Source organism: Peromyscus eremicus, chromosome 8a, assembly GCF_949786415.1.
Source record: "Peromyscus eremicus chromosome 8a, PerEre_H2_v1, whole genome shotgun sequence".
NCBI classification, from domain to species: Eukaryota; Metazoa; Chordata; class Mammalia; order Rodentia; family Cricetidae; genus Peromyscus; species Peromyscus eremicus.
In genome coordinates this window covers 83,157,833-83,180,135 of record NC_081423.1, presented here as the reverse complement: position 1 = coordinate 83,180,135, position 22,303 = coordinate 83,157,833, and the positions used below count along the sequence as shown (strand labels likewise).

At 48.3% G+C, this 22,303-nt stretch overlaps 1 protein-coding gene across 1 annotated transcript in view; it reads left to right on the top strand.

Moving 5' to 3' along the window:
• The window catches only part of Stat5b (signal transducer and activator of transcription 5B), a 72,596-nt gene that overhangs the window by 47,111 nt on the left and 3,182 nt on the right, over window positions 1-22,303 (top strand). Inside the window, exons 3-16 of the mRNA XM_059271799.1 lie at window positions 803-959; window positions 3,747-3,836; window positions 4,628-4,802; window positions 6,745-6,875; window positions 7,090-7,241; window positions 7,670-7,825; window positions 8,217-8,396; window positions 8,740-8,827; window positions 8,903-9,025; window positions 10,783-10,875; window positions 15,607-15,813; window positions 17,408-17,502; window positions 17,699-17,829; window positions 19,054-19,224. Of these exons, the coding sequence (XP_059127782.1) occupies window positions 803-959; window positions 3,747-3,836; window positions 4,628-4,802; window positions 6,745-6,875; window positions 7,090-7,241; window positions 7,670-7,825; window positions 8,217-8,396; window positions 8,740-8,827; window positions 8,903-9,025; window positions 10,783-10,875; window positions 15,607-15,813; window positions 17,408-17,502; window positions 17,699-17,829; window positions 19,054-19,224 (1,949 nt within the window). The remainder of the gene's footprint in view (window positions 1-802; window positions 960-3,746; window positions 3,837-4,627; window positions 4,803-6,744; window positions 6,876-7,089; window positions 7,242-7,669; window positions 7,826-8,216; window positions 8,397-8,739; window positions 8,828-8,902; window positions 9,026-10,782; window positions 10,876-15,606; window positions 15,814-17,407; window positions 17,503-17,698; window positions 17,830-19,053; window positions 19,225-22,303) is intronic.

Below are 22,303 nucleotides of genomic sequence, written 5' to 3'. Positions count from 1 at the left end.
GCGCTTTTGCCTTCATGCCTCCTTTCCAGGGTTCCTTACAAAAGGCAGTGATTAGGAGCCTGGAGCCAGTTGAGGCTGGAAGGGACATGCAGAACGTCTTGACCTTGTGCCCCTGACACCCTGGAGCTGGGGTTATAAACCGGAAGTTAGCAGACCCCTTATTCCCTTCCGAGTGCAGAAAGAAACCTTTCCACTTCTTTCCTAGGAGGCAAGTGGGTTAATACCAGAATCAGTCAGTAAAGGGAAGGAGAAGGGGGGGCTGTTTGTTTTTTTATTTAAAAGAAGAAATGTACGGTTCAGCTATGGTAATTAAAATAGAGCAATGTAGACATTTAGTTAATGGATACTGGGATGTTTCTTTTCTTTTTTAGTTTGTTTTGTTTTGTTTTGTTTTTTTGAGAAAAAGTTTTTCTGATTAACAGCTCTGGCTGTCCTTGATCTCACTCTGTAGACCTGACTGACCTCGAACTCACAGAGATCTGCCTGCCTCTGCCTGCCAAGTGCTGGGGTTACAGACAGGCGTCACCACCGCCCAGCTCCTGGGATGTTTCTTAACACACATGAGTATTAAGAAGAAATCATGTTCCAGGCTCACATGATGGCTCACTCCTATAGTCCCAGCCCTCAGGAGGTTGAGATAGGACAATTTTGAGTTCCTGGCCAGTCTGTGGTTTAGTGTTAGAACTCTGTCTCAAAAAAAAAAAAAAAAAAGCCCCACAAAACCAATGTAGTATGTAGAGACTGCATGTGTACAGGCTTCTGTGCATGTATGTATACAGATTGTGTAATTTTTTTCCCCTAGGGACTCAATAGATCTTGATAATCCACAGGAGAACATTAAGGCCACCCAGCTCCTGGAGGGCCTGGTGCAGGAGCTGCAGAAGAAGGCAGAGCACCAGGTGGGGGAAGATGGGTTTTTGCTGAAGATCAAGTTGGGGCACTATGCCACACAGCTCCAGGTAGGTGTGAATGCTGACCACACTTAGGACCTGTCCCTTCGAGGACATCTCCCTTCCTTTCATCTTCTGTAGACACGTGTGTTCCAGTCTTCCACCCAGCACTGTAGAATTATGCGTTCCCTGCCTATGGTTCTGATTGGTTTTGTGGTCATGGTTGCTACCTTCTGAGACAGGAGTCTCACTGTGGGGCTGGAGAGTTGGTTCTGTGGTGAAGAGCGCTTCCTGCCTGTCTTAGGGTTATTATCGCTGTGACGAAACACCATGAGCAAAAGCAACTTGGGGAGGAAAGGGTTTATTTGGGTCACACTTCCACATCACTGTTCATCATTGGAGAAAGTCAGGACAGGAACCCAAGCAGGGCAGGAACCTGGAGGCAGGAGCGGATGCAGAGGCCAGGGAGATACTGCTTACTGGCTTGCTCCCCGTGGCTTGCTCAGCCTGCTTTCTTATAGCTCCCAGGACCACCAGCCAAGGTGGCCCCACCCACCATGGGCTGGGCCCTCAGCCATCAATCACTGATTTAAAAAAAAGCCCTACAGGCTTGCCTGCAACCCAAGCCTATGGAGGCATTTTCTAAATTGAGGCTCCCTCCTCTTTGATGACTCCAACTAGTAAGTGTCAAGTTGACACAAAACCAGTCATCTCACTGCTGTTCCAGAAGACCTGAGTTCAGTTCTCAGCACCCACGTCAGGAGACTCACAATTACCTGCAGCTCCCGCTCCAGGAACTTGTTTACCCTCTTCTGACCTCTACAGAAGGTCATGCACCCACCCACATGTGACATACAGATATACATAAGTAAAAATAGAAAATAAAGTATTTTTCGAAAAGGAAAAAAGCCTCACTGTTTAGCTCAGGTTGGCCACAGACTGGACTCCTTCCTGCATCAGCCCCATTCCAACCTCAGTGTGGGTTACAGGTGTGCACCACCCAACCTCAGTGTGGGTTACAGGTGTGCACCGCTCCAACCTCAGTGTGGGTTACAGGTGTGCACCGCTCCAACCTCAGTGTGGGTTACAGGTGTGCACCGCTCCAACCTCAGTGTGGGTTACAGGTGTACCCCATTCCAACCTCAGTGTGGGTTACAGGTGTGCATCGCTCCAACCTCAGTGTGGGTTACAGGTGTGCACCACTCCAATCTCAGAGTGTGCACCACTCCAATCTCAGAGTGGGTTACAGGTGTGCACCACCCAACCTCAGTGTGGGTTACAGGTGTGCACCGCTCCAACATCAGTGTGGGTTACAGGTGTGCACCACCCAACCTCAGTGTGGGTTACAGGTGTGCATCGCTCCAACCTCAGTGTGGGTTACAGGTGTGCACCGCTCCAACCTCAGAGTGGGCTACAGGTGTGCACCTCCAACCTCAGTGTGGGTTACAGGTGTGCACCATTCCCAGCCATGAGGTTTACTCCTTCCCTTAACTTCTTATTTGAAAATAATTTTGAATCTACAGAAAGTTTCAGTAACAGTCCAGAGCCCCCTGCATATGCTCTGATGCACCTGTTACCAACATTTGCTTTACAATCTCTCTCTCACGTTCCTCCCCCCCCCCCGCCCCCACACACACTGTTTTAGATTGAGAGTAAGTTGCATGCGTTATATCCCTCCCCTGAGTTCTAAGAACATGAACCTTCCCTTACACGGCCATAATGCAGTTATCAACTTTAGTGTGTTTACCATTCACACATCTTCTGCTTAATATTCTGTCTCTATATCCATTTTGTCAGCTGACTCAGAAATATCCTCTGGTATTTTCCACTCTCCGGTCCAGGTTCACATATTATATCTAGTTGTTATATATATGTTAATGTTTTATTTGGTTTGGTTTCAATTTTGTGACTTCTTTGTTTGTTTTTGAGATAGCCCATGCTAGTCTTAAACTTGAAGCAACCCTCTATCCCAGCCATTCTGCCCACCTTTTACTGTTTTTTAACCTAAAAACATATCGCAACCTTATTTTGGCTTTGACATTAACATTTTAAAGTAATCACTTATCTCCTTTCCTTACTTTAAATATTTTTAAATTTGTGTGTGTGTGTGTGTGTGTGTGTGTGTGTGTGTGTGTGTGCATATGTGTGCAGGTACCCTCAGAGGCCAGAAGAGGGCGTCAGGTCTTCTGGAGTTGGAGTTACAGGTGATTGTGAGCCGCCTGACATGGGTGCTGGGAATTGAATTTTATTTTATTTTTTTGGTTTTTCGAGACAGAGTTTCTCTGTGTAGCTTTGCGCCTTTCCTGGATCTCACTCTGTAGACCAGGCTGGCCTCGAACTCACAAAGATCTGTCTGGCTCTGCCTCCCAAGTGCTGGAACTAAAGGCGTGCGCCACCACTGCCTGGCCTGGTCTTCTGTAAGAACAGTATGAGCTAGGGTCTCACCATGTTATCTAAGCTGGTCTCAAACTCTAAATAACTGATGTTGTGTCCTCCTGGGATCCCCCATCCAGAAAAAGAAGGTACCCATCTTCCCCTCATTGTGGTAGTAATTCTGATTATAACTGACAGGAAATTTCAATGTCCTGTGTCTTGTCTGCTGTGGCCTTTAAAAACTTGCCCATTTCCAAGAACGTTGTTGTAGTGCTTTAGGCATTAAGATTCAGAACACAAAAACAGCCTTACCTTCTTACTGTAATTGCACTTTCCATGATGTTCTTTTCTCACTCCTGCCCATATGGGAGGAACTCATGACTCCACCATGACCACATCTCCATCTTGAGTGCTCCGTGTCCTGAGTCGGGTTAACCCATAGCAGAGCTGAACAAAGTGATGTCTGCCATTGTCCCCTTTCAGAGCACCTATGACCGCTGCCCCATGGAGCTGGTCCGCTGCATCCGGCACATTCTGTACAATGAACAGAGGCTGGTCCGGGAGGCCAACAATGTGAGTGCCCAGAGGTGTGGGAGCTGGGGAGCCCTTCTTGATCCATTCCCCTTTGGACCCCTCTTTGTGAGTTGACCCAATATGCACTAGTGTTTCTTTAGGGAGCTGATCTTAGGTTTATAACTTCAGTAAGGATACAGCTGTAAAGCAAGGTGAACATGTGCAAAATAATTGAACCCCAAGCAAATTATTTTTGTGTTGAAGCATGCTCACATTCAGGTGAGATTCCTTAGGAGAAATTTCTTTGTGCCCTATGGGTCAAACCTAGTCACTTCAACAGCCAGATCCACAAAGGCCTTGTGCGTGCGCCTCCATAGCTCCATCTGAGGGCTTCAGGATACCTTTGGGAGGTGTGGCTTCAACCATGGTGGACGCCAATGACTTTATCACCAGAAGGCCCTGAAATCGACACAGACCATGTACTTCCAATGTGCCCCAACTTAGTCACAGTCATGGTATCGGGTCAATAAATGAATATGGAAGCAGGGGTCATAATAATCAGTAGGAAGACCCGGGTGACCCTGGGACGTGTGGTGGTCTAGTCTCTCAAGGAGTCACGGGCATTCTGTATGGGATACTCTGGTGGAGGCCAGAGCTGAAGCCAGAGTTTTTACCATGAAGGAATCCCACAGGTCACCTCTCTCCACACTTCCCATTCTATCCCAATTCTCACATGTGGCACTTGTGATTTCTTCTGACCTCCAACTTAACTTTTGGGATCTTAGCTTCCCCTAGGGAGTAAGACTGAAGGTTTCCTTCCGCCTACCCTGAATCTCCTCTTCTGTCCCCAGGGGAGCTCTCCAGCTGGAAGTCTTGCTGACGCCATGTCCCAGAAACACCTTCAGATCAACCAGACGTTTGAGGAGCTGCGCCTGATCACGCAGGACACGGAGAACGAGCTGAAGAAGCTGCAGCAGACCCAGGAGTACTTCATCATCCAGTATCAGGAGAGCCTGCGAATCCAAGGTGAGGTCCGCATCACGGTCCAGGATGCTCTGGGCGCGGGAGTGAGGTCCAGGAGCCACTCCGAGGAAGCAGAAGAGAACCCAGTTCCATTCTGAGCCTCGCCTGTGTCCGAGTGAAATGGGACCGTTCACACTAAAGAAGGAACTGGAGGGGTGAGGCTAGTGTGACCGGGAGATGTGGGGGTCTCCCTCAGGCTTCCTGTACTAGAAGAGGTTTCCTTTTAGGAAGGCATTCATAGTTTAATAAATAGCATATACAGGGCATAATACATTGTATAGGATAAGCATTTATAAATGCAGCCTTGCTGTATTTAGGGGCTCAGAGTGTAGCTCAGTGATAGAGTGCTTGCATAGCATGTGTGGGGCCCTGGCTTCCCTCCCAGCACTGAAGGGGTTCTGTTTGTGGCTCCCACCATTTAGTGTTGTTCTTCAGAAGGGCCTTCCTGTGCCCCTGTGTGCCTGACAGACAGTGTCCTCTAGCCTTTGTTCTGGGACACACAGGAACTGAGAAGCCTCGTAAGGGTTATGGAGCCTCACCAGCACTCCCTCTTGACACTACAGGGAGCATTAACACTTTCCTCTCCATGTCTGCATGTATGTGTCAGACTCTCAGAGGGGGCTGGAGCGATGGCTCAGGTGATTAACAGCACTGGCTGATCTTGTAGAGGACCTGGGTTTGATTCCCAGAATCCACTTGGTGGCTCAAAACTGTCTGTAATTCCACTTCCAAGGAATCCAATACCCTCTTCTGACCTCTGTGGGCACCAGGCATGCACATGGAACACAGACATTTATGTAGACACAATATCCATACACATAAAATAAATCTAAGAACAATTTTGCAAAGTAAGAACCTCAGAAGACTTTTGTCCCCACGCCACCAGGCACATAGCCTGAGTCTTCCGAGGACATGTGTCTAGACCACAGCACATCACTGTTTTGCCATTACTTCCTGACTTCCAGGCTTCCCAGATCGTAAATCATTGAGAAAGAACCATGTCTTTTAGTTCTGTACCCTCAGGCCAGCATAAATTATAGTTGTGGGCTCGTCCTGGCCGGCTCATGTTGCTTTTGTCTGTCCCAGCTTGTGTGTCCCTGGGGCAAGGACAAGGTCAGTGTGACATGTTCTCAGAGGTCAGCCACAAACTTAAATGAGACCTGCCAGTGTGCACAAATCCTTGGCAAGACCCGTGTAAGGATGCTGGGCTGCTCAAGGGTCACTGGAGGGAACAATAATGCTGACACTCGGGGTCTTTTTCTGGGCGTGGCGTGAGAGACAAGAAAGGGGCAAGAGATGGTCATGGACAGGTAGTTCAAGCCTGGACATGGATGGAGCAGACCTGCTGAGGACAAATCCTCCTGGCATGACTCTGTGTCCTGCTTGTGTCTCAGGGTCTGTCCTTATGTGTTGAAAGGTGAGGATGTGGCTCAGTTGGGAGAGTGCTCACCTAGCATTCACTAAGTCCTGGGTTTGATCCCCAGCATACATAAAAAGAGGCATGGGAGCATTAGTCTCCACAGCAGCCCCTTGAACTGTTACAGGGTTCTCCCTGTGTAGATGGGAGACTGAGGCACAGGAAAGAAAAAAAAAATTGGCCCAAGTTCACCCAGCTGGTAAACCACAGGGCTACTTGTACACACAGTCTACCGTCAACCCTGATGCCCTGTAGGATGCCCTCTGTGTGGTGAACGGGAGGCAGGTACTACCAACGACTTGCTTCCCTATCAAGCACCTGTCCCCAGCCCAGGAGAGGCTATGTCAGGAGACCCCCCGATCAGAGACTAGAGACTCTTGAGAGAGCCCCTTCATTATGAGACACGCATGGTTAATTGGAACCCTGACTTGCTGTCAATGGGTGTCTGACCCTGAGCATGGGAGATCCTCCCGACTTCCCACTGGACGCAAGAGATGATGGTGGTGGGTGTCCTGTCCCCTCCTCCAGCTCAGTTTGCCCAGCTGGCCCAGCTGAACCCCCAGGAGCGCATGAGCCGGGAGACAGCCCTGCAGCAGAAGCAAGTGTCCCTGGAGACCTGGCTACAGCGAGAGGCACAGACACTGCAGCAGTACCGTGTGGTCAGTGGGTCCTGTGTCCCTCTGCCCCGGGAGGGCGCTCTGTCACCTGAGAGTCGGGGCACCAGGTCGGGGACAGAGATGAGAACAGGCCCCCTCTTTGCTGGGGTGCATGTGAGGTGGAGCAGGTGGAGAGGGTAGGGCCAAGCCCTGGGTGCTAGGCCAGGGCCCGTGGGCTGCTCCCCGGGACCCAGGAGGCTGCTGTGCCCTCCCGCAGGAGCTGGCTGAAAAGCACCAGAAAACCCTGCAGCTGCTTCGGAAACAACAGACCATCATCCTGGACGATGAGCTGATCCAGTGGAAGCGGCGGCAGCAGCTGGCCGGGAACGGGGGTCCCCCCGAGGGCAGCCTGGACGTGCTGCAGTCCTGGTGAGGGCGAGAGGTGGGCAGGGTGGACGGGGGCTTGGGCAGTGGCGCCAGCTGCCTCTTCTGTCCCTGTGTTGGCCTGAGCAGCAGATTCCCACTGTCTGTGACAGTTCTCACTTATCAGTCAGTGTCTTGGCTCCTGATGGGACTTGGCTCCTCAGTCCCGTGCCACCTCCCCCAAGGGACAGTGGTGCCTTGGAATGGACAGGGCTACTCTTGAGCTGGTTGGTTCCAAGTTGGGGCCACCCTGTCTGTCCTCTGCTTTTGGAACATGCAACTCTACTCTGTGCCTGTGCAGGGTAGCGGTGGGCAATGCCAGCACCTTGGGTGGGGGTGTGGCTTTGTTGGGAGGAAGTGTCATGTGGCCTCTTGCCCTGGCCTGTGCTGGAACAGAAGCCACTGTCCCTCTGAGGGCCCTGGGCTCCTTGCAGGTGTGAGAAGCTGGCCGAGATCATCTGGCAGAACCGGCAGCAGATCCGCAGGGCCGAGCACCTCTGCCAGCAGCTGCCCATCCCAGGCCCCGTGGAGGAGATGCTAGCCGAGGTCAATGCCACCATCACAGACATCATCTCAGCCCTGGTCACCAGGTGACTGCTGCCTCCCGGCCATGCTCAGAGAGTCATGGCAGTCCTGGGGTGGCCATGTTGAGGCCCAGGAGCTGTCCCAACCCAGAGCTCTGCCTCAGTCCTCTTCCACCCTCCCCCACCCACTGTGGCTCCAGGGGCTCTGCTGCTGTGGCTGTCCTGGCCCAGTGTGTGTTGGGGACACCGCAGGAAGCACCATGGTGTCCAGCCTCCCTCACACCTGTCTCCAACCCCCCATGCCCTCCCGGGAACAGAGGCCAGGCCCCTCCTCCTCTGCCTGTCTGCCTTCTCCTAGTAGACCCCACAGGCAGGTCCTCCCACCCCAGCTGGCCTCCCAGCTCTCTCCCCTGAGCCAGCACCTGGTCAACTGTCTGGTCACTTGTGCCCCCTGCAGCACATTCATCATCGAGAAGCAACCTCCCCAGGTCCTGAAGACCCAGACCAAGTTCGCAGCCACCGTGCGCCTGCTGGTGGGTGGGAAGCTGAATGTGCACATGAACCCGCCGCAGGTGAAGGCGACCATCATCAGTGAGCAGCAGGCCAAGTCCCTGCTCAAGAATGAGAACACCCGCAAGTGAGTGTGCTTCTGTGTCCCCTCTTCGGCACTCTCCTCGGCCCCTGGGATGGAAGATTAAAAATTCTCCCTTAATGTCTGATTCCTGTTTTCCCTCTGTTCTTCTGAAAATGAATATCGAGGGTGTGTGTGTGTGTGTGTGTGTGTGTGTGTGTGTGTGTGTGTGTGTGTGCTGTCATTTCATTAGGTAGGGACATGTTGCTCAAGGTCACCTCTGTGCAGTGTCCATAGCCAGGCTTTCCTGGGTGGCAGCTGCTCCTAACTTTGGCCCCCTTTGTTTCCCAGCCCCAGCTTGCTCTCGGTGCCTATGGCGTCCGCAGCTTCTTTTCTGTCTAATTTGCAGTGACTACAGCGGCGAGATCCTGAACAACTGCTGTGTCATGGAGTATCACCAGGCCACCGGCACCCTCAGCGCCCACTTCAGAAACATGGTGAGGACTTGAGAGAGGCAAGTGGACTCTCCCTCGGTGTCTTAGGCCTCTTCATCTCCTGCTTCTCCTTTGCAGTCCCTAAAACGAATCAAGAGGTCTGATCGCCGCGGCGCGGAGTCGGTGACAGAAGAGAAGTTTACAATCCTGTTTGACTCACAGTTCAGCGTCGGTGGGAATGAGCTGGTCTTTCAAGTCAAGGTAAAGTCCTCTCTCTGTCAGCCTGTATATGTGTGTGTATACAGTATGTATCCACTGTATGCAGTGTTTGTACATGGTATATATGCATATGTATAGCATGTAGACCATATGTGTGTGGGGTGTATGTACAGTGTGTATAAAATGTATATAGTGTGTGCGCAGTATGTATATCGTGTGCATGTTTATATAATATGTATACATTATGTGTGCAATGTGTATATATGATGTATATATACAATGTATGTACAACATGTGTGTATTGTACATGTGTATATAGTGTATACAGTATATATACAGTATATACTGCAGTGTGTGTATGTACAATGTAGAGTGTGTAGAGTGTGTGTGAGTGTAGTTGTATACACTGTTTTCCTATAGTGTATGTCCACAGTGTGCATGCATATTTACAGAGTGGGTATACAGTATGTGTACCATATGTGCAGTATATGTCAGATGTATTTATATATGCTGTGTGTATATAGTGAGCAGTATGTGTGTGCAGTGTTTGTGTGGTGTATAGGTGCAATATGTATGCATACAGTATATATGTAGTGTTCAGTGTGTGTTTGTTTGTGTGGTATACATACAGTATCTTTGCATGCTGTTTATATCCCAAAAGAATTATGACCACATAGTATCTTCCTTTGTATTGATGATAAGTGGCAAATGGAGAGACCCTTATCCTTAGAACTATTATTTTCTCAAATCCACTTTAGGCTCAAACACTAACAAACTGAAATAGCTAGGAAGATGTGAAGCTGAATCATGGGGACCACTCAGTGTGAATTTAAGAATAGATTGGAGTTGGAGTTTTTGTGGTTGTGTGGTTTTATAATTGCTTGTTTAGTGGGTTGGGGTTTTTGTTTGTTTGCTTTTTGAAATATGGTCTTACTGTGTAGCTCAGACTAGCCTAAAACTTACCCTGTAGCCCAGGCTAGCCTTGAGTTTGAAGCCCTTTCTCGGTGTCCAAAGCTGGGATTACAAGTGTGTAGAAACATCTCCTTATCCTCTTCTGTTTTCTCTCCTGTCCTTCATGTGCTCGTGAGAAAGTTGTCTCATCCTTCAGAATAGCTAACGAACTTCACCTATAAAATACCTATAATCCAGCTAGAGTACATACTTGTACTCCTAGCCTTTGGAAGTCTAAGGCAGGAATCAAGAGTTTGAAATCAAGCTGGGTGGTGGCAGAGGCAGACGGATTTCTGTGAGTTCAAGGCCAGCCTGGTCTACAGAGCTAGTTCTAGGACAGCCAGGGCTACACAGAGAAACCCTGTCTCGAAAAACTAAAAAACAACAACAAAAAGAGTTTGAAATCAAAGCTGAGCGTGGCAGCAGTTTAGCTTGTGATCCTAGCACTTGAAGAGTCAGAAGGAAAGGCAGGAGATCAGGAGTTCAAGGCCAGCCTCCACTTCATAGGGAACTTGAGGTTAGCGTATGCTACATGAATTCTTGTCTCAAAAAAAAAAAAAAATGAGTTAAAGCCAGTCTGGGCTGTACAATGATTTGAAGGTCAGCCTAGGGTACAAGGTGAGATCTTTTCCCAAAAAGGAAAAAGTTAGTTAGCTAGCTAGTTAGTTAGAGAATTAGAGAGACAGGTGGATAGATTAAATATCTTATTAAATATCTTAGCCTTTGAAGCTTAGGTCCCAGCTGTCGCCAGCACCATTCCAGTTCTTCAAGTATAGCTCTGAAACTTGAATGAAACCAGACAGAAGGGGACGAAAGTGGCCCACGCGCTTGATCCCTCTCTGTTCCAGACCTTGTCACTCCCTGTGGTGGTGATCGTTCACGGCAGCCAGGACAACAATGCGACAGCCACTGTCCTCTGGGACAACGCCTTTGCAGAGCCTGTGAGTGGATTTCTCGTCTGAGGGTCTTCAGATCTCAAGACTGGTTCTCTCCCTCCATCTGTGGCACGGGTTGCCATCTTCCTTGGGAGACAGAATAGAAAGTGTGGGAAGAGAAAGGGTTGATGTCCAGCCTCCTCCCGCCGTGGCCGTGGGAAGTTCATATGGCCAAGAGAGACTCCAAGGAGTTTCCAGTTGGTACCTGCAGCACAGGTAACATGGTGCTCCATGGCGCCATCCCGAGGCTAAGCTCAGTAACACAGGAGATGCTCGGTAAATACCTGAATCCTCAGAGCAACCCTGGATGGGTTTGGGGTGGGGGTGGGGGGCTAGGCCTTTTCTAGAGTTTACTTTAGCTGAGAGCTATCCTCAGTCATTTGCCAGTAAATGAGGATGACATTCAACGCTCTTCCCAGGTCTCATATTCTGAGTCATCCCCGGTCTCACGAAGAATGACGTGCTTGTCTGAGGAACAAATACGTTGTGGGCTTAAGCACCCCCAAAACACAGAATTATACTTGCATGCTAACAAGCATTTGTTCGCTCTCTCTCTCTCTCTCTCTCTCTCTCTCTCTCTCTCTCTCTCTCTCTCTCTCTCTCTTCCCTCTCTTCCTGTGTGCCTCTCTCTCTCCCCCTCCACCCCCCCTTTCTTTTTTCTCATGTAGCATCCCAGGCTGGTGTTGAATTCACTGTGCAGCAAAGAACCCCTGACCTTCTCGCCTCCCCCTGTCCTGGCATGGCAGGCATTCACCAACCACACCCATTTTTTATGAAGTACTGGGAATAGAACCCTGAGCTTTGTGCGTGCTAGGCAAGCACTCTACCAATTGAGCTATATCCCTAGCCCATGGTGAACATTTTCAAAACGTTCCCATGAGCAGAGATCGGTATTGCACATTTTCAGCAGAACTTTTGATAAAAGGACCACTGTTATCCAGCACATCAGAGTTTGTCCTCCAGTGCGTAACGCAAGACCCTTTGGCTCTCCAGCTGTTGTCTTTAGACAGCCACGCTTTATTGCGAAGGCAGGGTTTTTATGAGATTCTTCCCTGTGTGTGCTGCAAACCCGGAGTTTAGACTCTTGAGAAAGGCCGCTGCTCACTCCGCCTTCATAAACCTTCTGATTGGATTGCTTCGTTTCTGTCCCTGCTGTCCACGGAGCTGTCCGTAACCTTGACATGCCCTGCAGTGTGTGATCAGTAGGACATCTCGCCCAAATAATATGAATTTTCCCATTTTTAGTTAAACGAATGCTAGGGTATCTTAAATGCTAGCTTTTTTTTTTTTTTTTTTTTTTTTTTTTTTTTTTTTTTTTTTTTTTTTTTTGAGACAGGGTTTCTCTGTATAGTTTTGGTTTCTGTCCTGGATCTCGCTCTGTAGACCAGGCTGGACTGGAACTCACAGAGATCCACCTGCCTCTGCCTCCCGAGTGCTGGGATTAAAGGTGTGCGTCACCACTGCCTGGCTAAATGCTAGCTATTTAAAAATCAATGCAGAAAGCTTGACATGGTGCACATTTAGTCTCAGCTCAGCACTTGGAAGACAGAGGCCAGCCTGGCCTACGTGATGAGTCCCAGGCAATCCGGGCTTACAAAATGAGACCCTGTCTCAAAAAAAATGAATAAGTAAATACAGGGATTTGAGGAATGGCTCAGTCAGTAAAGTGCTTGTTTCACAAGCATGAAAACCTAAGTTCATATTCCCTAGAACCCCTGTGAAAATCCAGTGCGGCTGCCCTTGATTGTAATCCCAGCTCTGGGGAGGCAGGGACATGAGGATCTCTGTGGCTCACTGGCCAGATAGTCTCACCATCTCACCGAGCTCCAGACTCAGAGAAATAAGGAAGTCACTGTATGTCCACCTCTGGCCTCTACATAAATGTGCATGCACACATAGGGACACCTACATACAATAAAATATACATGTTCTATTGGGATTTTATTCTGCACAAATGCTATGTATATGTTATGTAACAAGTACAATATGGCCTTGTTTGTCATAGGTAAGGACGGGAGGCTGATAGATAGATGCCCATCTTCGGGGCTCGGCAAATGCTGGTCTTCTCTGTTGCAGAATATTTAGCAACCGTAGAAGAAAGTAAAGACTTTGCCAGGCAGTGGTACATCCTTGTACTCTCAGCACCTGGGAAGCCAGCCTGGGATGCATAGCAAGACCCTCTCTTCAAAAGGAGAAAAAGGAAAAGAAGGAGAAGGATTTCTTTTTAATGTTTAACCGGCACATTAAGACTGTACATATTTATGGCATACACTGTTACATTTTAATTTACAGATACATTGTGTAGTAATCAGATCAGGGTAACTAGCATATCCATCTCCTGAACATATATCATTTTCGTGTGTTAAGAACATTGAGGGGCTGGAGAGACGGCTCACAGGCAGAACACCAGAGTTCAGTCAGGTGGCTCACAACTGCCTTCAGCTCCAGCTCCGGAGACTCTGAAACCCTCTTTTGGCCCTTATGGTCACCTACACACACATACGTGTACAAACACACACAGAGACACACAACTAAAAATAAAATAAATATCTTAAAAAAAAAAAAAAAACATTGACAGTCCGCTGACCAGGCATGGTAACTCACTCCTGTAATCCTAGCACTTAGGAGCTAGAGTCAGAAGGATCAGAAGTTCAAGGTCATCCTTAGCTATATATTAATATCAAGTTCAAGACCAGATTGGGCTGCATGAGACCCTGTCTCAAATAAACTAAAAAGGGGGACTGGGAGATAGCTTAGTAAAATGCTTGCCATGTAAGTATGGAGACCTGAGGTTTTTTTTTGTTTGTTTGTTTGTTTGTTTGTTTTTCCGGTTTTTCGAGGCAGGGTTTCTCTGTGTAGTTTTGCGCCTTTCCTGGAACTCACTTGGTAGCCCAGGCTGGCCTTGAACTCACAGAGATCCGCCTGGCTCTGCCTCCCGAGTGCTGGGATTAAAGGCGTGCGCCACCACCGCCCGGCGAGACCTGAGTTTTTATATCTTATTTTATATGTATGAGTGAGTGTTTTGCCTGCATACACATATGTGTACCATGTTGTGCCTGGTGCCCATGGAGGCCAGAAGAGGGCACCAGATCCCCAGGAACTAGAGTTACAGATGATTGTGAGCTGCCATGTGGGTGCCGGGAATCAAACCCAGGTCCTCTGCAAGAACAGCCAGTGCTCTTAATCACTTGAGCTATCTCTCCAGCCCCAGTAATAAATTAAACGATAAAAAAATAGAAAGCTCATGAGGAATGACACTTGAGGCTGACCTTTGGCCTCCACATATGTGCACCACCCCCACCCATTCCCACAGAAAAGGGAGGGGGAAGGGAGAAGGGAGGAAGGGAAAGAAAGTCCCCTCTACTGGCTGTTTAGAAGCGTGCCACTATGGTCACGTGCTGTGTGATCTGAGCCCCAGACCACGTTCCTCCAACCTAATTGCACCTTTGTAACCCATTGACTAGCCAGCTGGCTGGAATGAGAAGCATTTATTAAAAGTTCATACACTGAATCCCCAGAGGAGTCCTTGCCCTGGAGGAGATGGGATTAGGGGGGGGGGGGGGGGGGAGGGGCAGGAGGAGGGAGGACAAGGGAATCCGTGACTGATATGTAAAATTAAATTAATTATAAAATTTAAAAAAAGTTCATACACTAACCTATTTATCAATAAAATGGCCAACTAGAAATTTTCCACTCTTCCATGCTAAGGTGCTTCACTTTGAGCTAGAGTTCTTGGCAGGTGTCAAGGGCAAGTATTACACTTGTGACCATACATGTGTGTGCCCATTCTCTCTCTGTGTACACTTAGAAGTGTTATACTTGTGACCATACACGTGTGTGCCCATTCTCTCTCTGTGTACACTTAGAATAAGTGTTACACTTGTGGCCATACATGTGTGTGCCCATTCTCTGTGCTCACTTGGAAGTGTTACACTTGTGACCATACATGTGTGTGCCCATTCTCTGTGCTCACTTGGAAGTGTTACACTTGTGACCATACATGTGTGTGCCCATTCTCTGTGCTCACTTAGAAGTGTTACACTTGTGACCATACATGTGTGCGCATTCTCTCTCTGTGCTCACTTAGAAGTGTTACACTTGTAACCGTACACGTGTGTGCCCATTTTCTCTCTGTGTACACTTAGAATAAGTGTTACACTTGTGACCATACATGTGTGTGTCCATCCTCTCTCTGTGCTCACTTGGAAGTGTTACACTTGTGACCACACATGTGTGTGCCCATTCTCTGTGTGCTCACTTAGAATTGCTTTTTTCTTCCTCTCTCTCTCTCTCTCTCTCTCTCTCTGGGATCTCGTGTAGCCCAGGTTGACCTCAAACTCTACGTAGCAGAAAATGACCTTGAGCTCCTGACCCTCCCGGGTGCTGAGATCACAGGCATGTCCCACCACCCCGGCAATGTTTTCAGTATCTAAACTTCCAGTGAATCTAGCCCACGAGCCTCGGCATGGCAATACTTTGCTCTGACTATATTTATTAGAAGCAGAGTCAGACTGCATGGACAGCAGCTCCCAAGCCAGCGCACCGAGCACGAGGTGGCCCCTAGCTGTGTTGTGTATGAGGACCACAGAGTAGAACCTTGTGTGTCTCTCAGAACCGGACACCCTGTGAAAGTCTAAAGATGCTCAGGTGTGGCAAGACATTGTTGCTTTTCTTTTGCAGCCTGAGAGAATCCATCATGCACTTGTTCTCTTACGCGCCGGCTTCTCTCCCTCTCAGGGCAGGGTACCGTTTGCCGTGCCTGACAAGGTGCTCTGGCCGCAGCTGTGTGAAGCGCTCAACATGAAATTCAAGGCCGAAGTGCAGAGCAACCGCGGCCTGACCAAGGAGAACCTGGTGTTCCTGGCCCAGAAACTGTTCAACAGCAGCAGCAGCCACCTTGAGGACTACAACAGCATGTCGGTGTCCTGGTCCCAGTTCAACCGGGTGAGCGGCTGGCTGCCAGTTGCTCTTACTCCAGTCTTTCCAGATGTTTGTCTGCTGGAGCTCCCCCGCCCTGGGCCCCTGTTCTTCATATTTTCATAAACTCTACCCAAAGTCATAGGAACCTCTGTGTAGATGGAGCACTGGAGAGTTAGTTGGGTCTCATGTAGTCCGGTCTTTCCGTGGTGTGAGGAAGCTGGACCTTGCATGCAGTTAATGCATTTCTTCTCTTATGAAGAAAACAGTGCAGCAAACATGAGCCAGCCTTCCCCGGCTCTGTTCTGGCAGCTCTGATGTGGAACGCCAGCTCAGCTTCTGGGGGACCCTCAACCTCCCAGAAGGGGGTATGGACAAAGGAAACATTTCCTCTGGCATCTGTCATATTTGTGATTGTGTCAGATCTTTGGCTCTTCAGTTAAACTTCTCCTCCGTATGTCCTCACCCCAGAGTTTCAGATGCCCTTAATTCAGAGAGCTCGCAGCTTCTGGGTCTTCTGAGTGGTTCTGGGCTCACAGCTGCTGGTCACCAGAGGTCAGGAAACGGGCCTCAGTGGCCTAGCTTCGCCACTGTGGTAAAGCCCTTGCCTCCCACAGAACCTAGTTACTGTACTTGGCTGATAATTACTGGGAATGTGTGTGTGACGTCAGCTTCTCTGTGGCTTCTTGTGGCCTCATTCAGGTCAGATCTACGAAGCCACCCTGCGTCTTATTAAAGCACAGGCTGTGATTCATAGCAGGTCCGAGGTGGGCCTGGGAAAATGTGCATTTCTCAGAATCTCCCAGGGGATACTGATGCTGTTTGTCACATGCCACATGTCAGAAATAGCCAGAGGCAAGTCCGCCAAATCTAGCTGGAGGTGTAGCAGGCTCCCCTGGGGGTTGGTACGGTACAAGGACTGTGGCTTTTATTCCTTGCTTCTCCCTTTCCTCTGTGGCTTGTCTTTGGAGCTTTAGAACGATTGGTAAAAAGAAAACAGGCAGAGACATTTGCATGCTTCTGACAGTGCAGATGTTTGTCTGACAGCATCCTGTGCCGCCTGTCCATAAGCATTGGCCGGGATTTGAAGCTTTTCAGTTTCTTCAGAGGCCTGATAGCCTGGGAAGTCGGAGCCAAATCTGCCCTCCCCATCTCTTCCTCGCACAATTTTATAGAGAACCTGAACAAAGGCAATAAACCAATTCAAAGTTCAATTTTATTCTTCTGGTAGCCGGGTCCCCAGAGTTCAGTCTTCTGCCCCTGGCACCTGGGTCCTCAGAGCTCGGTCCTGTCCTCTGGCAGTTGATCCTCAGAATTGAGCCTTATGCTTCCAGCAGCTAGCTGGGCCTTGTCCCCGAGATCCCTGTGCCCCGCCTTGCGGTCTTGCTCCATGTGACAGGGTGGGTTCACATACACCAAGGCCACTGAGTCTTGCCTACCTCCTGGGTGACATCTAGGTTTAACGTTAATTCAGAAGAAGCCAGCCCTTAGCAGGATGTCTGTGTGGAGGGTCTCTCTACAGAGTACGGGACCCGTGTCTTCGCAGCACATTGTCATACATGCAGCTGATATTCCAGTGCTCACTCCGGCTCTCTTCCTGTTCATTGTTGTCTCCAACCAGGAGAATTTGCCAGGACGGAATTACACTTTCTGGCAGTGGTTTGACGGTGTGATGGAGGTGTTAAAAAAACATCTCAAGCCTCACTGGAACGATGGGTGAGAATCACCTTTACTGTTGCTTATTTATATTAGATGTTGCCAAGGCTGCTCCTGAGCTCAAGCAATCCTCCTGCCTCAGTCCCCAAGCAGCTGGGGCTGCCATCACCTATTCAGTCAGTACTAGAATACCAAAGTTTTCTCTCTGGCATTGTTACCTTACCCCTGCTTCTGTTCCTCTCCCTCTTTCATGCAGGGCCATCTTGGGTTTCGTGAACAAGCAACAGGCCCATGACCTGCTCATCAACAAGCCAGATGGGACCTTCCTGCTGAGATTCAGCGATTCCGAGATCGGAGGCATCACCATTGCCTGGAAGTTTGACTCTCGTGAGTACCTCTCTCTTTCTGCGACACATCTTGGCTTTATGTCCAAAGTTAGCTGGTTTTGTCAAAAAAAAAAAAAAAATGATTCTGATACATCTCATTGAGAACATGTTGTTTGTCAGGGCCAGTCCTCATTACAGGAATCACTAACATAACGATGACGCAGATGCTCGTAAGGCGGCCTGTGAGCAATCTTATTATGGGAAATGCTGAAGCGGAGCCTTAAAATGGGCAACGGCCAGAGTCTCAGCCACTTCCCTTTTGAAACGTTTGCCTCTTTGTTACTCAGCCTGGAGATCGTTCCAGTCATCCTGAACAGTAATAATACACTAGTTCCGTGATTCCCTAATTAATGTAAGGTGTTGCCACTGAACATTGCCACTCAAGAATGTCCCTTTTTTTTGTTTGTTTGTTTTTGTTTTTGTTTTTGTTTTTGTTTTTGTTTTTGTTTTTCAAGACAAGGTTTCTCTGTGTAGTTTTGGTGCCTGTCCTGGATCTCGCTCTGTAGACCAGGCGGGCCTCGAACTCACAGAGATCCACCTGACTCTTCCTCCCAAGTGCTGGGATTAAAGACGTGTGCTACCACCGCCCGGCAGAATGTCCCTTCTTTAGTCTGACCCTCACAGTGAAGCAGAGTAGCTTGCTAGTTTGTGTGCTTTGTGGTTTAAAGATTCTCCCAGCTTGACCCGCTCCTAGGATTTCTTTGGCTGTGGGCATGCTTCCTAGAGAATAGAATTGGGGTCCATAAGAGCTGTTCTTTTCTTTATTTTATTATTTTGTGTGTGGGTGTTTTGCCTGCACGTTTGTCTGTGTACCACATGTGTGCAGTGCCCAGAAGCCAGAAGAGGCCGTAAGGATCCCCTGGAACTGGAGTTATGGACAGTTGTGAGCCGTCATGTGGGTGCTGGGAGTTGAAACCCCAGTCCTCTGCAAGAACAAGTGCTCTTAACTGCTGAGCCGTCTCTCCAGCCCTGGAGCTATTTCTTTTAAACAGGGGAGGACTCTACTTGAACTTGAGTCCACTGAGATCTCTGGATCTCGAGGGAAGTGATGTACGCATCTGCTTGTGTATCGAGACATCTCAGATACACAGCCTGGGGCTGTTTGGGTATGAACATTTCTGTTGGCATGATTTTAATAAGGGGTTTAAATTTTAAGTCTGAGAATTTTAAGATCTTACATTCATTAATCATGGTTAGAACGTGATTGTTCTTTTTATTGATCTAGAGGAAAGAATGTTTTGGAACCTGATGCCTTTTACCACTAGAGACTTCTCCATCCGGTCCCTGGCTGACCGCTTGGGGGACTTGAATTACCTCATATATGTGTTTCCTGACCGGCCGAAGGATGAAGTATATTCTAAGTATTACACGCCAGTCCCGTGTGAGCCTGCCACCGGTGAGTGTCCATCTGTGGTGGATTTTGTACTGACTTTACTTTTGGTTTTGTTCGAGTTTTTGCTTGTATGTGTGTGTACGTACATGTGTATGTATGTGTACATGTGTGTATGCATGGATGGGCAAATCTCTTTCCTGAGTGAGACCCAAACAGCACCCCACTGCTGTTCAAGAAATACCCAGGGCAGATGTGAACCCTGTGCAGTATTTGTCAGTGAAAACGCCTCTACTTCCTGGATGCCGGAGACTGAAGTCACACAATACCACTCCTGGCCAAAATAATACTCCATACTATCGTAAAAATGTTAGGAAGTACACAAATTTGTGAGAAAGAAAGGCATTGCACACATCTGGACGTTAGCCTCTGTAGACAGCTCGGTGGCAGTCCTCAACGTTCTGTAGATGTGTGTTCTGTTCTCTCCCCGGGCACTTGGGAGCTTCTGATGTGGAGGCTGCAGTCTGGTCAGAGACAGCGAGTGAGTCAACAGCGACGTGTGTTTACTGAGCAGTGGATTTGCTGAAGAGCACTACAGCAGACGTGAAGGGGCGGGGGGCGGGGAGCGGGCATCGTTTCTCTAGAGTGCTCAGGGGAGGTTTCTGAGGAAGTGACACGTGAAGAGACTTGAACAAAGTAAGGAAGCTGGCTTCGCAAAGATCTAGAGAGCCAACATCCTAGGCTGAGAGAATAAGTCCAGCTGGGGTGGCCGAAAGGCTCCCCAGAGCCAGGAGGCTGCTTCCAGCCAAGCAGGATGCTGGTGGTGGGAGCTGAGGCCAGGGCACTTCAGCAGTGGAGGCCAGGGTGAAAGGTTAAGCCATACATTATCCTTTGTGCCCTGATTTCACACACACACACACACACACACACACACACACACACACACACACGTTCCCCCCCCCCCCTCAGGAGTTACAGGTCAGAGCCAGGTGGTGGTGGTGGCGCACACCTTTAATCCCAGCACTCAAGAGGCAGAGGCAGGCAGATCTTTGTGAGTTTAAAGCCAGCCTGGTCTACAGAGTGAGTTCCAGGACATCCAGGGTTACACAGTGAAACTGTGTCTTGGGGGAAAAAGAAAAAAAAAAAAGTTACAGGTCAGTAATGCATTCATGCCACATGAGTGAATCTTCATGATTGCATAGGATTCCATACATAGACTCTGTACTATATTCAGGGTTAGGTAATTAAAATTCTTATTATTTAATTGATTTCATTTTCACTTATGACTGAGATTGAGATAACCTAGCACAGTATCTTGTTCAACTATTTCTTTAATTCCTAAGCAGAATTAGGTCAAAGGGCTAATGCTTTTTTGGCTTTTTGAATCACCTTTCCAAAATGGCCTTCAAAAGGCCAAATTCACTTTCCCCACAGACACCTGCTGAACATCTGCTTTCTGTCCTCTTGCCAACCATGGAATAGCCATCCATTTCATGTCTGCCAGTCTAGCTGGCATGAAAATGCTACCCTATAGCTGGGCAGTGGTGGCACATGCCTTTAATCCCAGCACTTGGGAGGAAGAAGCTGGTCTGAGTTCGAGGTCATCCTAGTCTACAGAGTGAGTTCCAAGACAGCCAGAGCTACAGAGAGACCTTGTCTCAAATAACCAAAAAAACAAACAAACAAAAACTACCTTATAGGTCTTACATGTATTTCTCTATTTCTAGGTAACCTTTACATATGATGATAATAATTTCAGAATAAGACATAGTTAGCATTTGCTGAATGCCTGTTTGTGCCAGGAATTTTCCTAAACATGTTTCCTGTAGTATCTGTCTTAGTCACTGTTCTATTGCTGTGAAGAGACACCATGACCAAGGCAACTCTTAATAAAGGGAAGCATTTAACTGAGGACTGACTTGCAGTTTCAGAGGCTTAGTCCATTATCATCATGGCAGGGAGCCTGGCATTAGAGCATTAACTGAGAGCTACATCCTGATCTGCAGGCAGAGAGAGAGAGACTGGGCCTGGCATGGAATTTTGAAACCTCAAAGCCCACCCCTCCTGCCTTAGTTACGGTTTCTGTTGTGAAGAGACACCATGACCATGGCAACTCTTATAAAGGAAAGCATTTAATCGGGTGGCTGACAGTTCGGAGCTTTAGTCTATTATTGGCATGGCAGCACACAGGCAGACATGGTGCGGAGACGTGGCTGAGAGTTCTACATCTGGATCTCCAGGCAGCAGGAAGAGACTGCCACACTGGACCTGGCTTGAGCATTTGAGGCCTCAAAGCCCTCCCCCAGTGACACACTTCCTCCTTCAAGGACACACCTACTCCAACAAGCCCACACCTCCTAATAGTGCCACTCCCTATGGGCCTATGGGGGCTATTTTTATTCAAACCACCACACCTCCTAATCCTTCTAATCCTTTAAAACAGTTCTACTCCCTGATGACCAGGCATTTAAATACATGAGCCTGTGAGGGCCATTTTTATTCAAACCACCACAGTATCTCATTTAATCCTTGGACCAGCTCTCTGAAGTGTGACTGTTACTCCTGTTTTACATAAAAGGAAACTAAGGCACTGAGAAATAAAATAATTTGCCAAAGGTCACATGACTGGGACATGGCCAAGCCAAGGTTTCAGCTTGCCTTAGCTCCTGAACTTAGATTCTTCAACCACCATCTGTAATTTTTTTCTGTAAAAAGCATGTTTGTGTTTCTTCCTTATTTTCCTTTTGAAGTTATATTTTTTATAGAGAAATAAACTTACCTGAGGCAGAGGAGATCATTCAGTCAGTAGAGTACTTGCTGTGAGTTTGATACCTAGAGCCCACACTTAAAAAAAAAAAAAAAAAAGCCCGGCAATGTGGCACACATTTGTACTCCTAGTGTTAAGGAGGCAGAGCCAGTGGATCTCTGAGGTTTGTTGGCCCGCCAGCCTAGCATACTCATTGGGTTCCAGGCCAAAGAGAGACCCTGTCTCAAAAACAAAAAAAAAGGTGGGTGATGCCTAAGGAATGACGCCCAAGGTGTCCTCTGTCCTCCACATGCACGGGCACACATATGCACATTCATATGCATATACATGAACATGTGTACACACATACATACAAGAAAATATATAATACTTTATTCA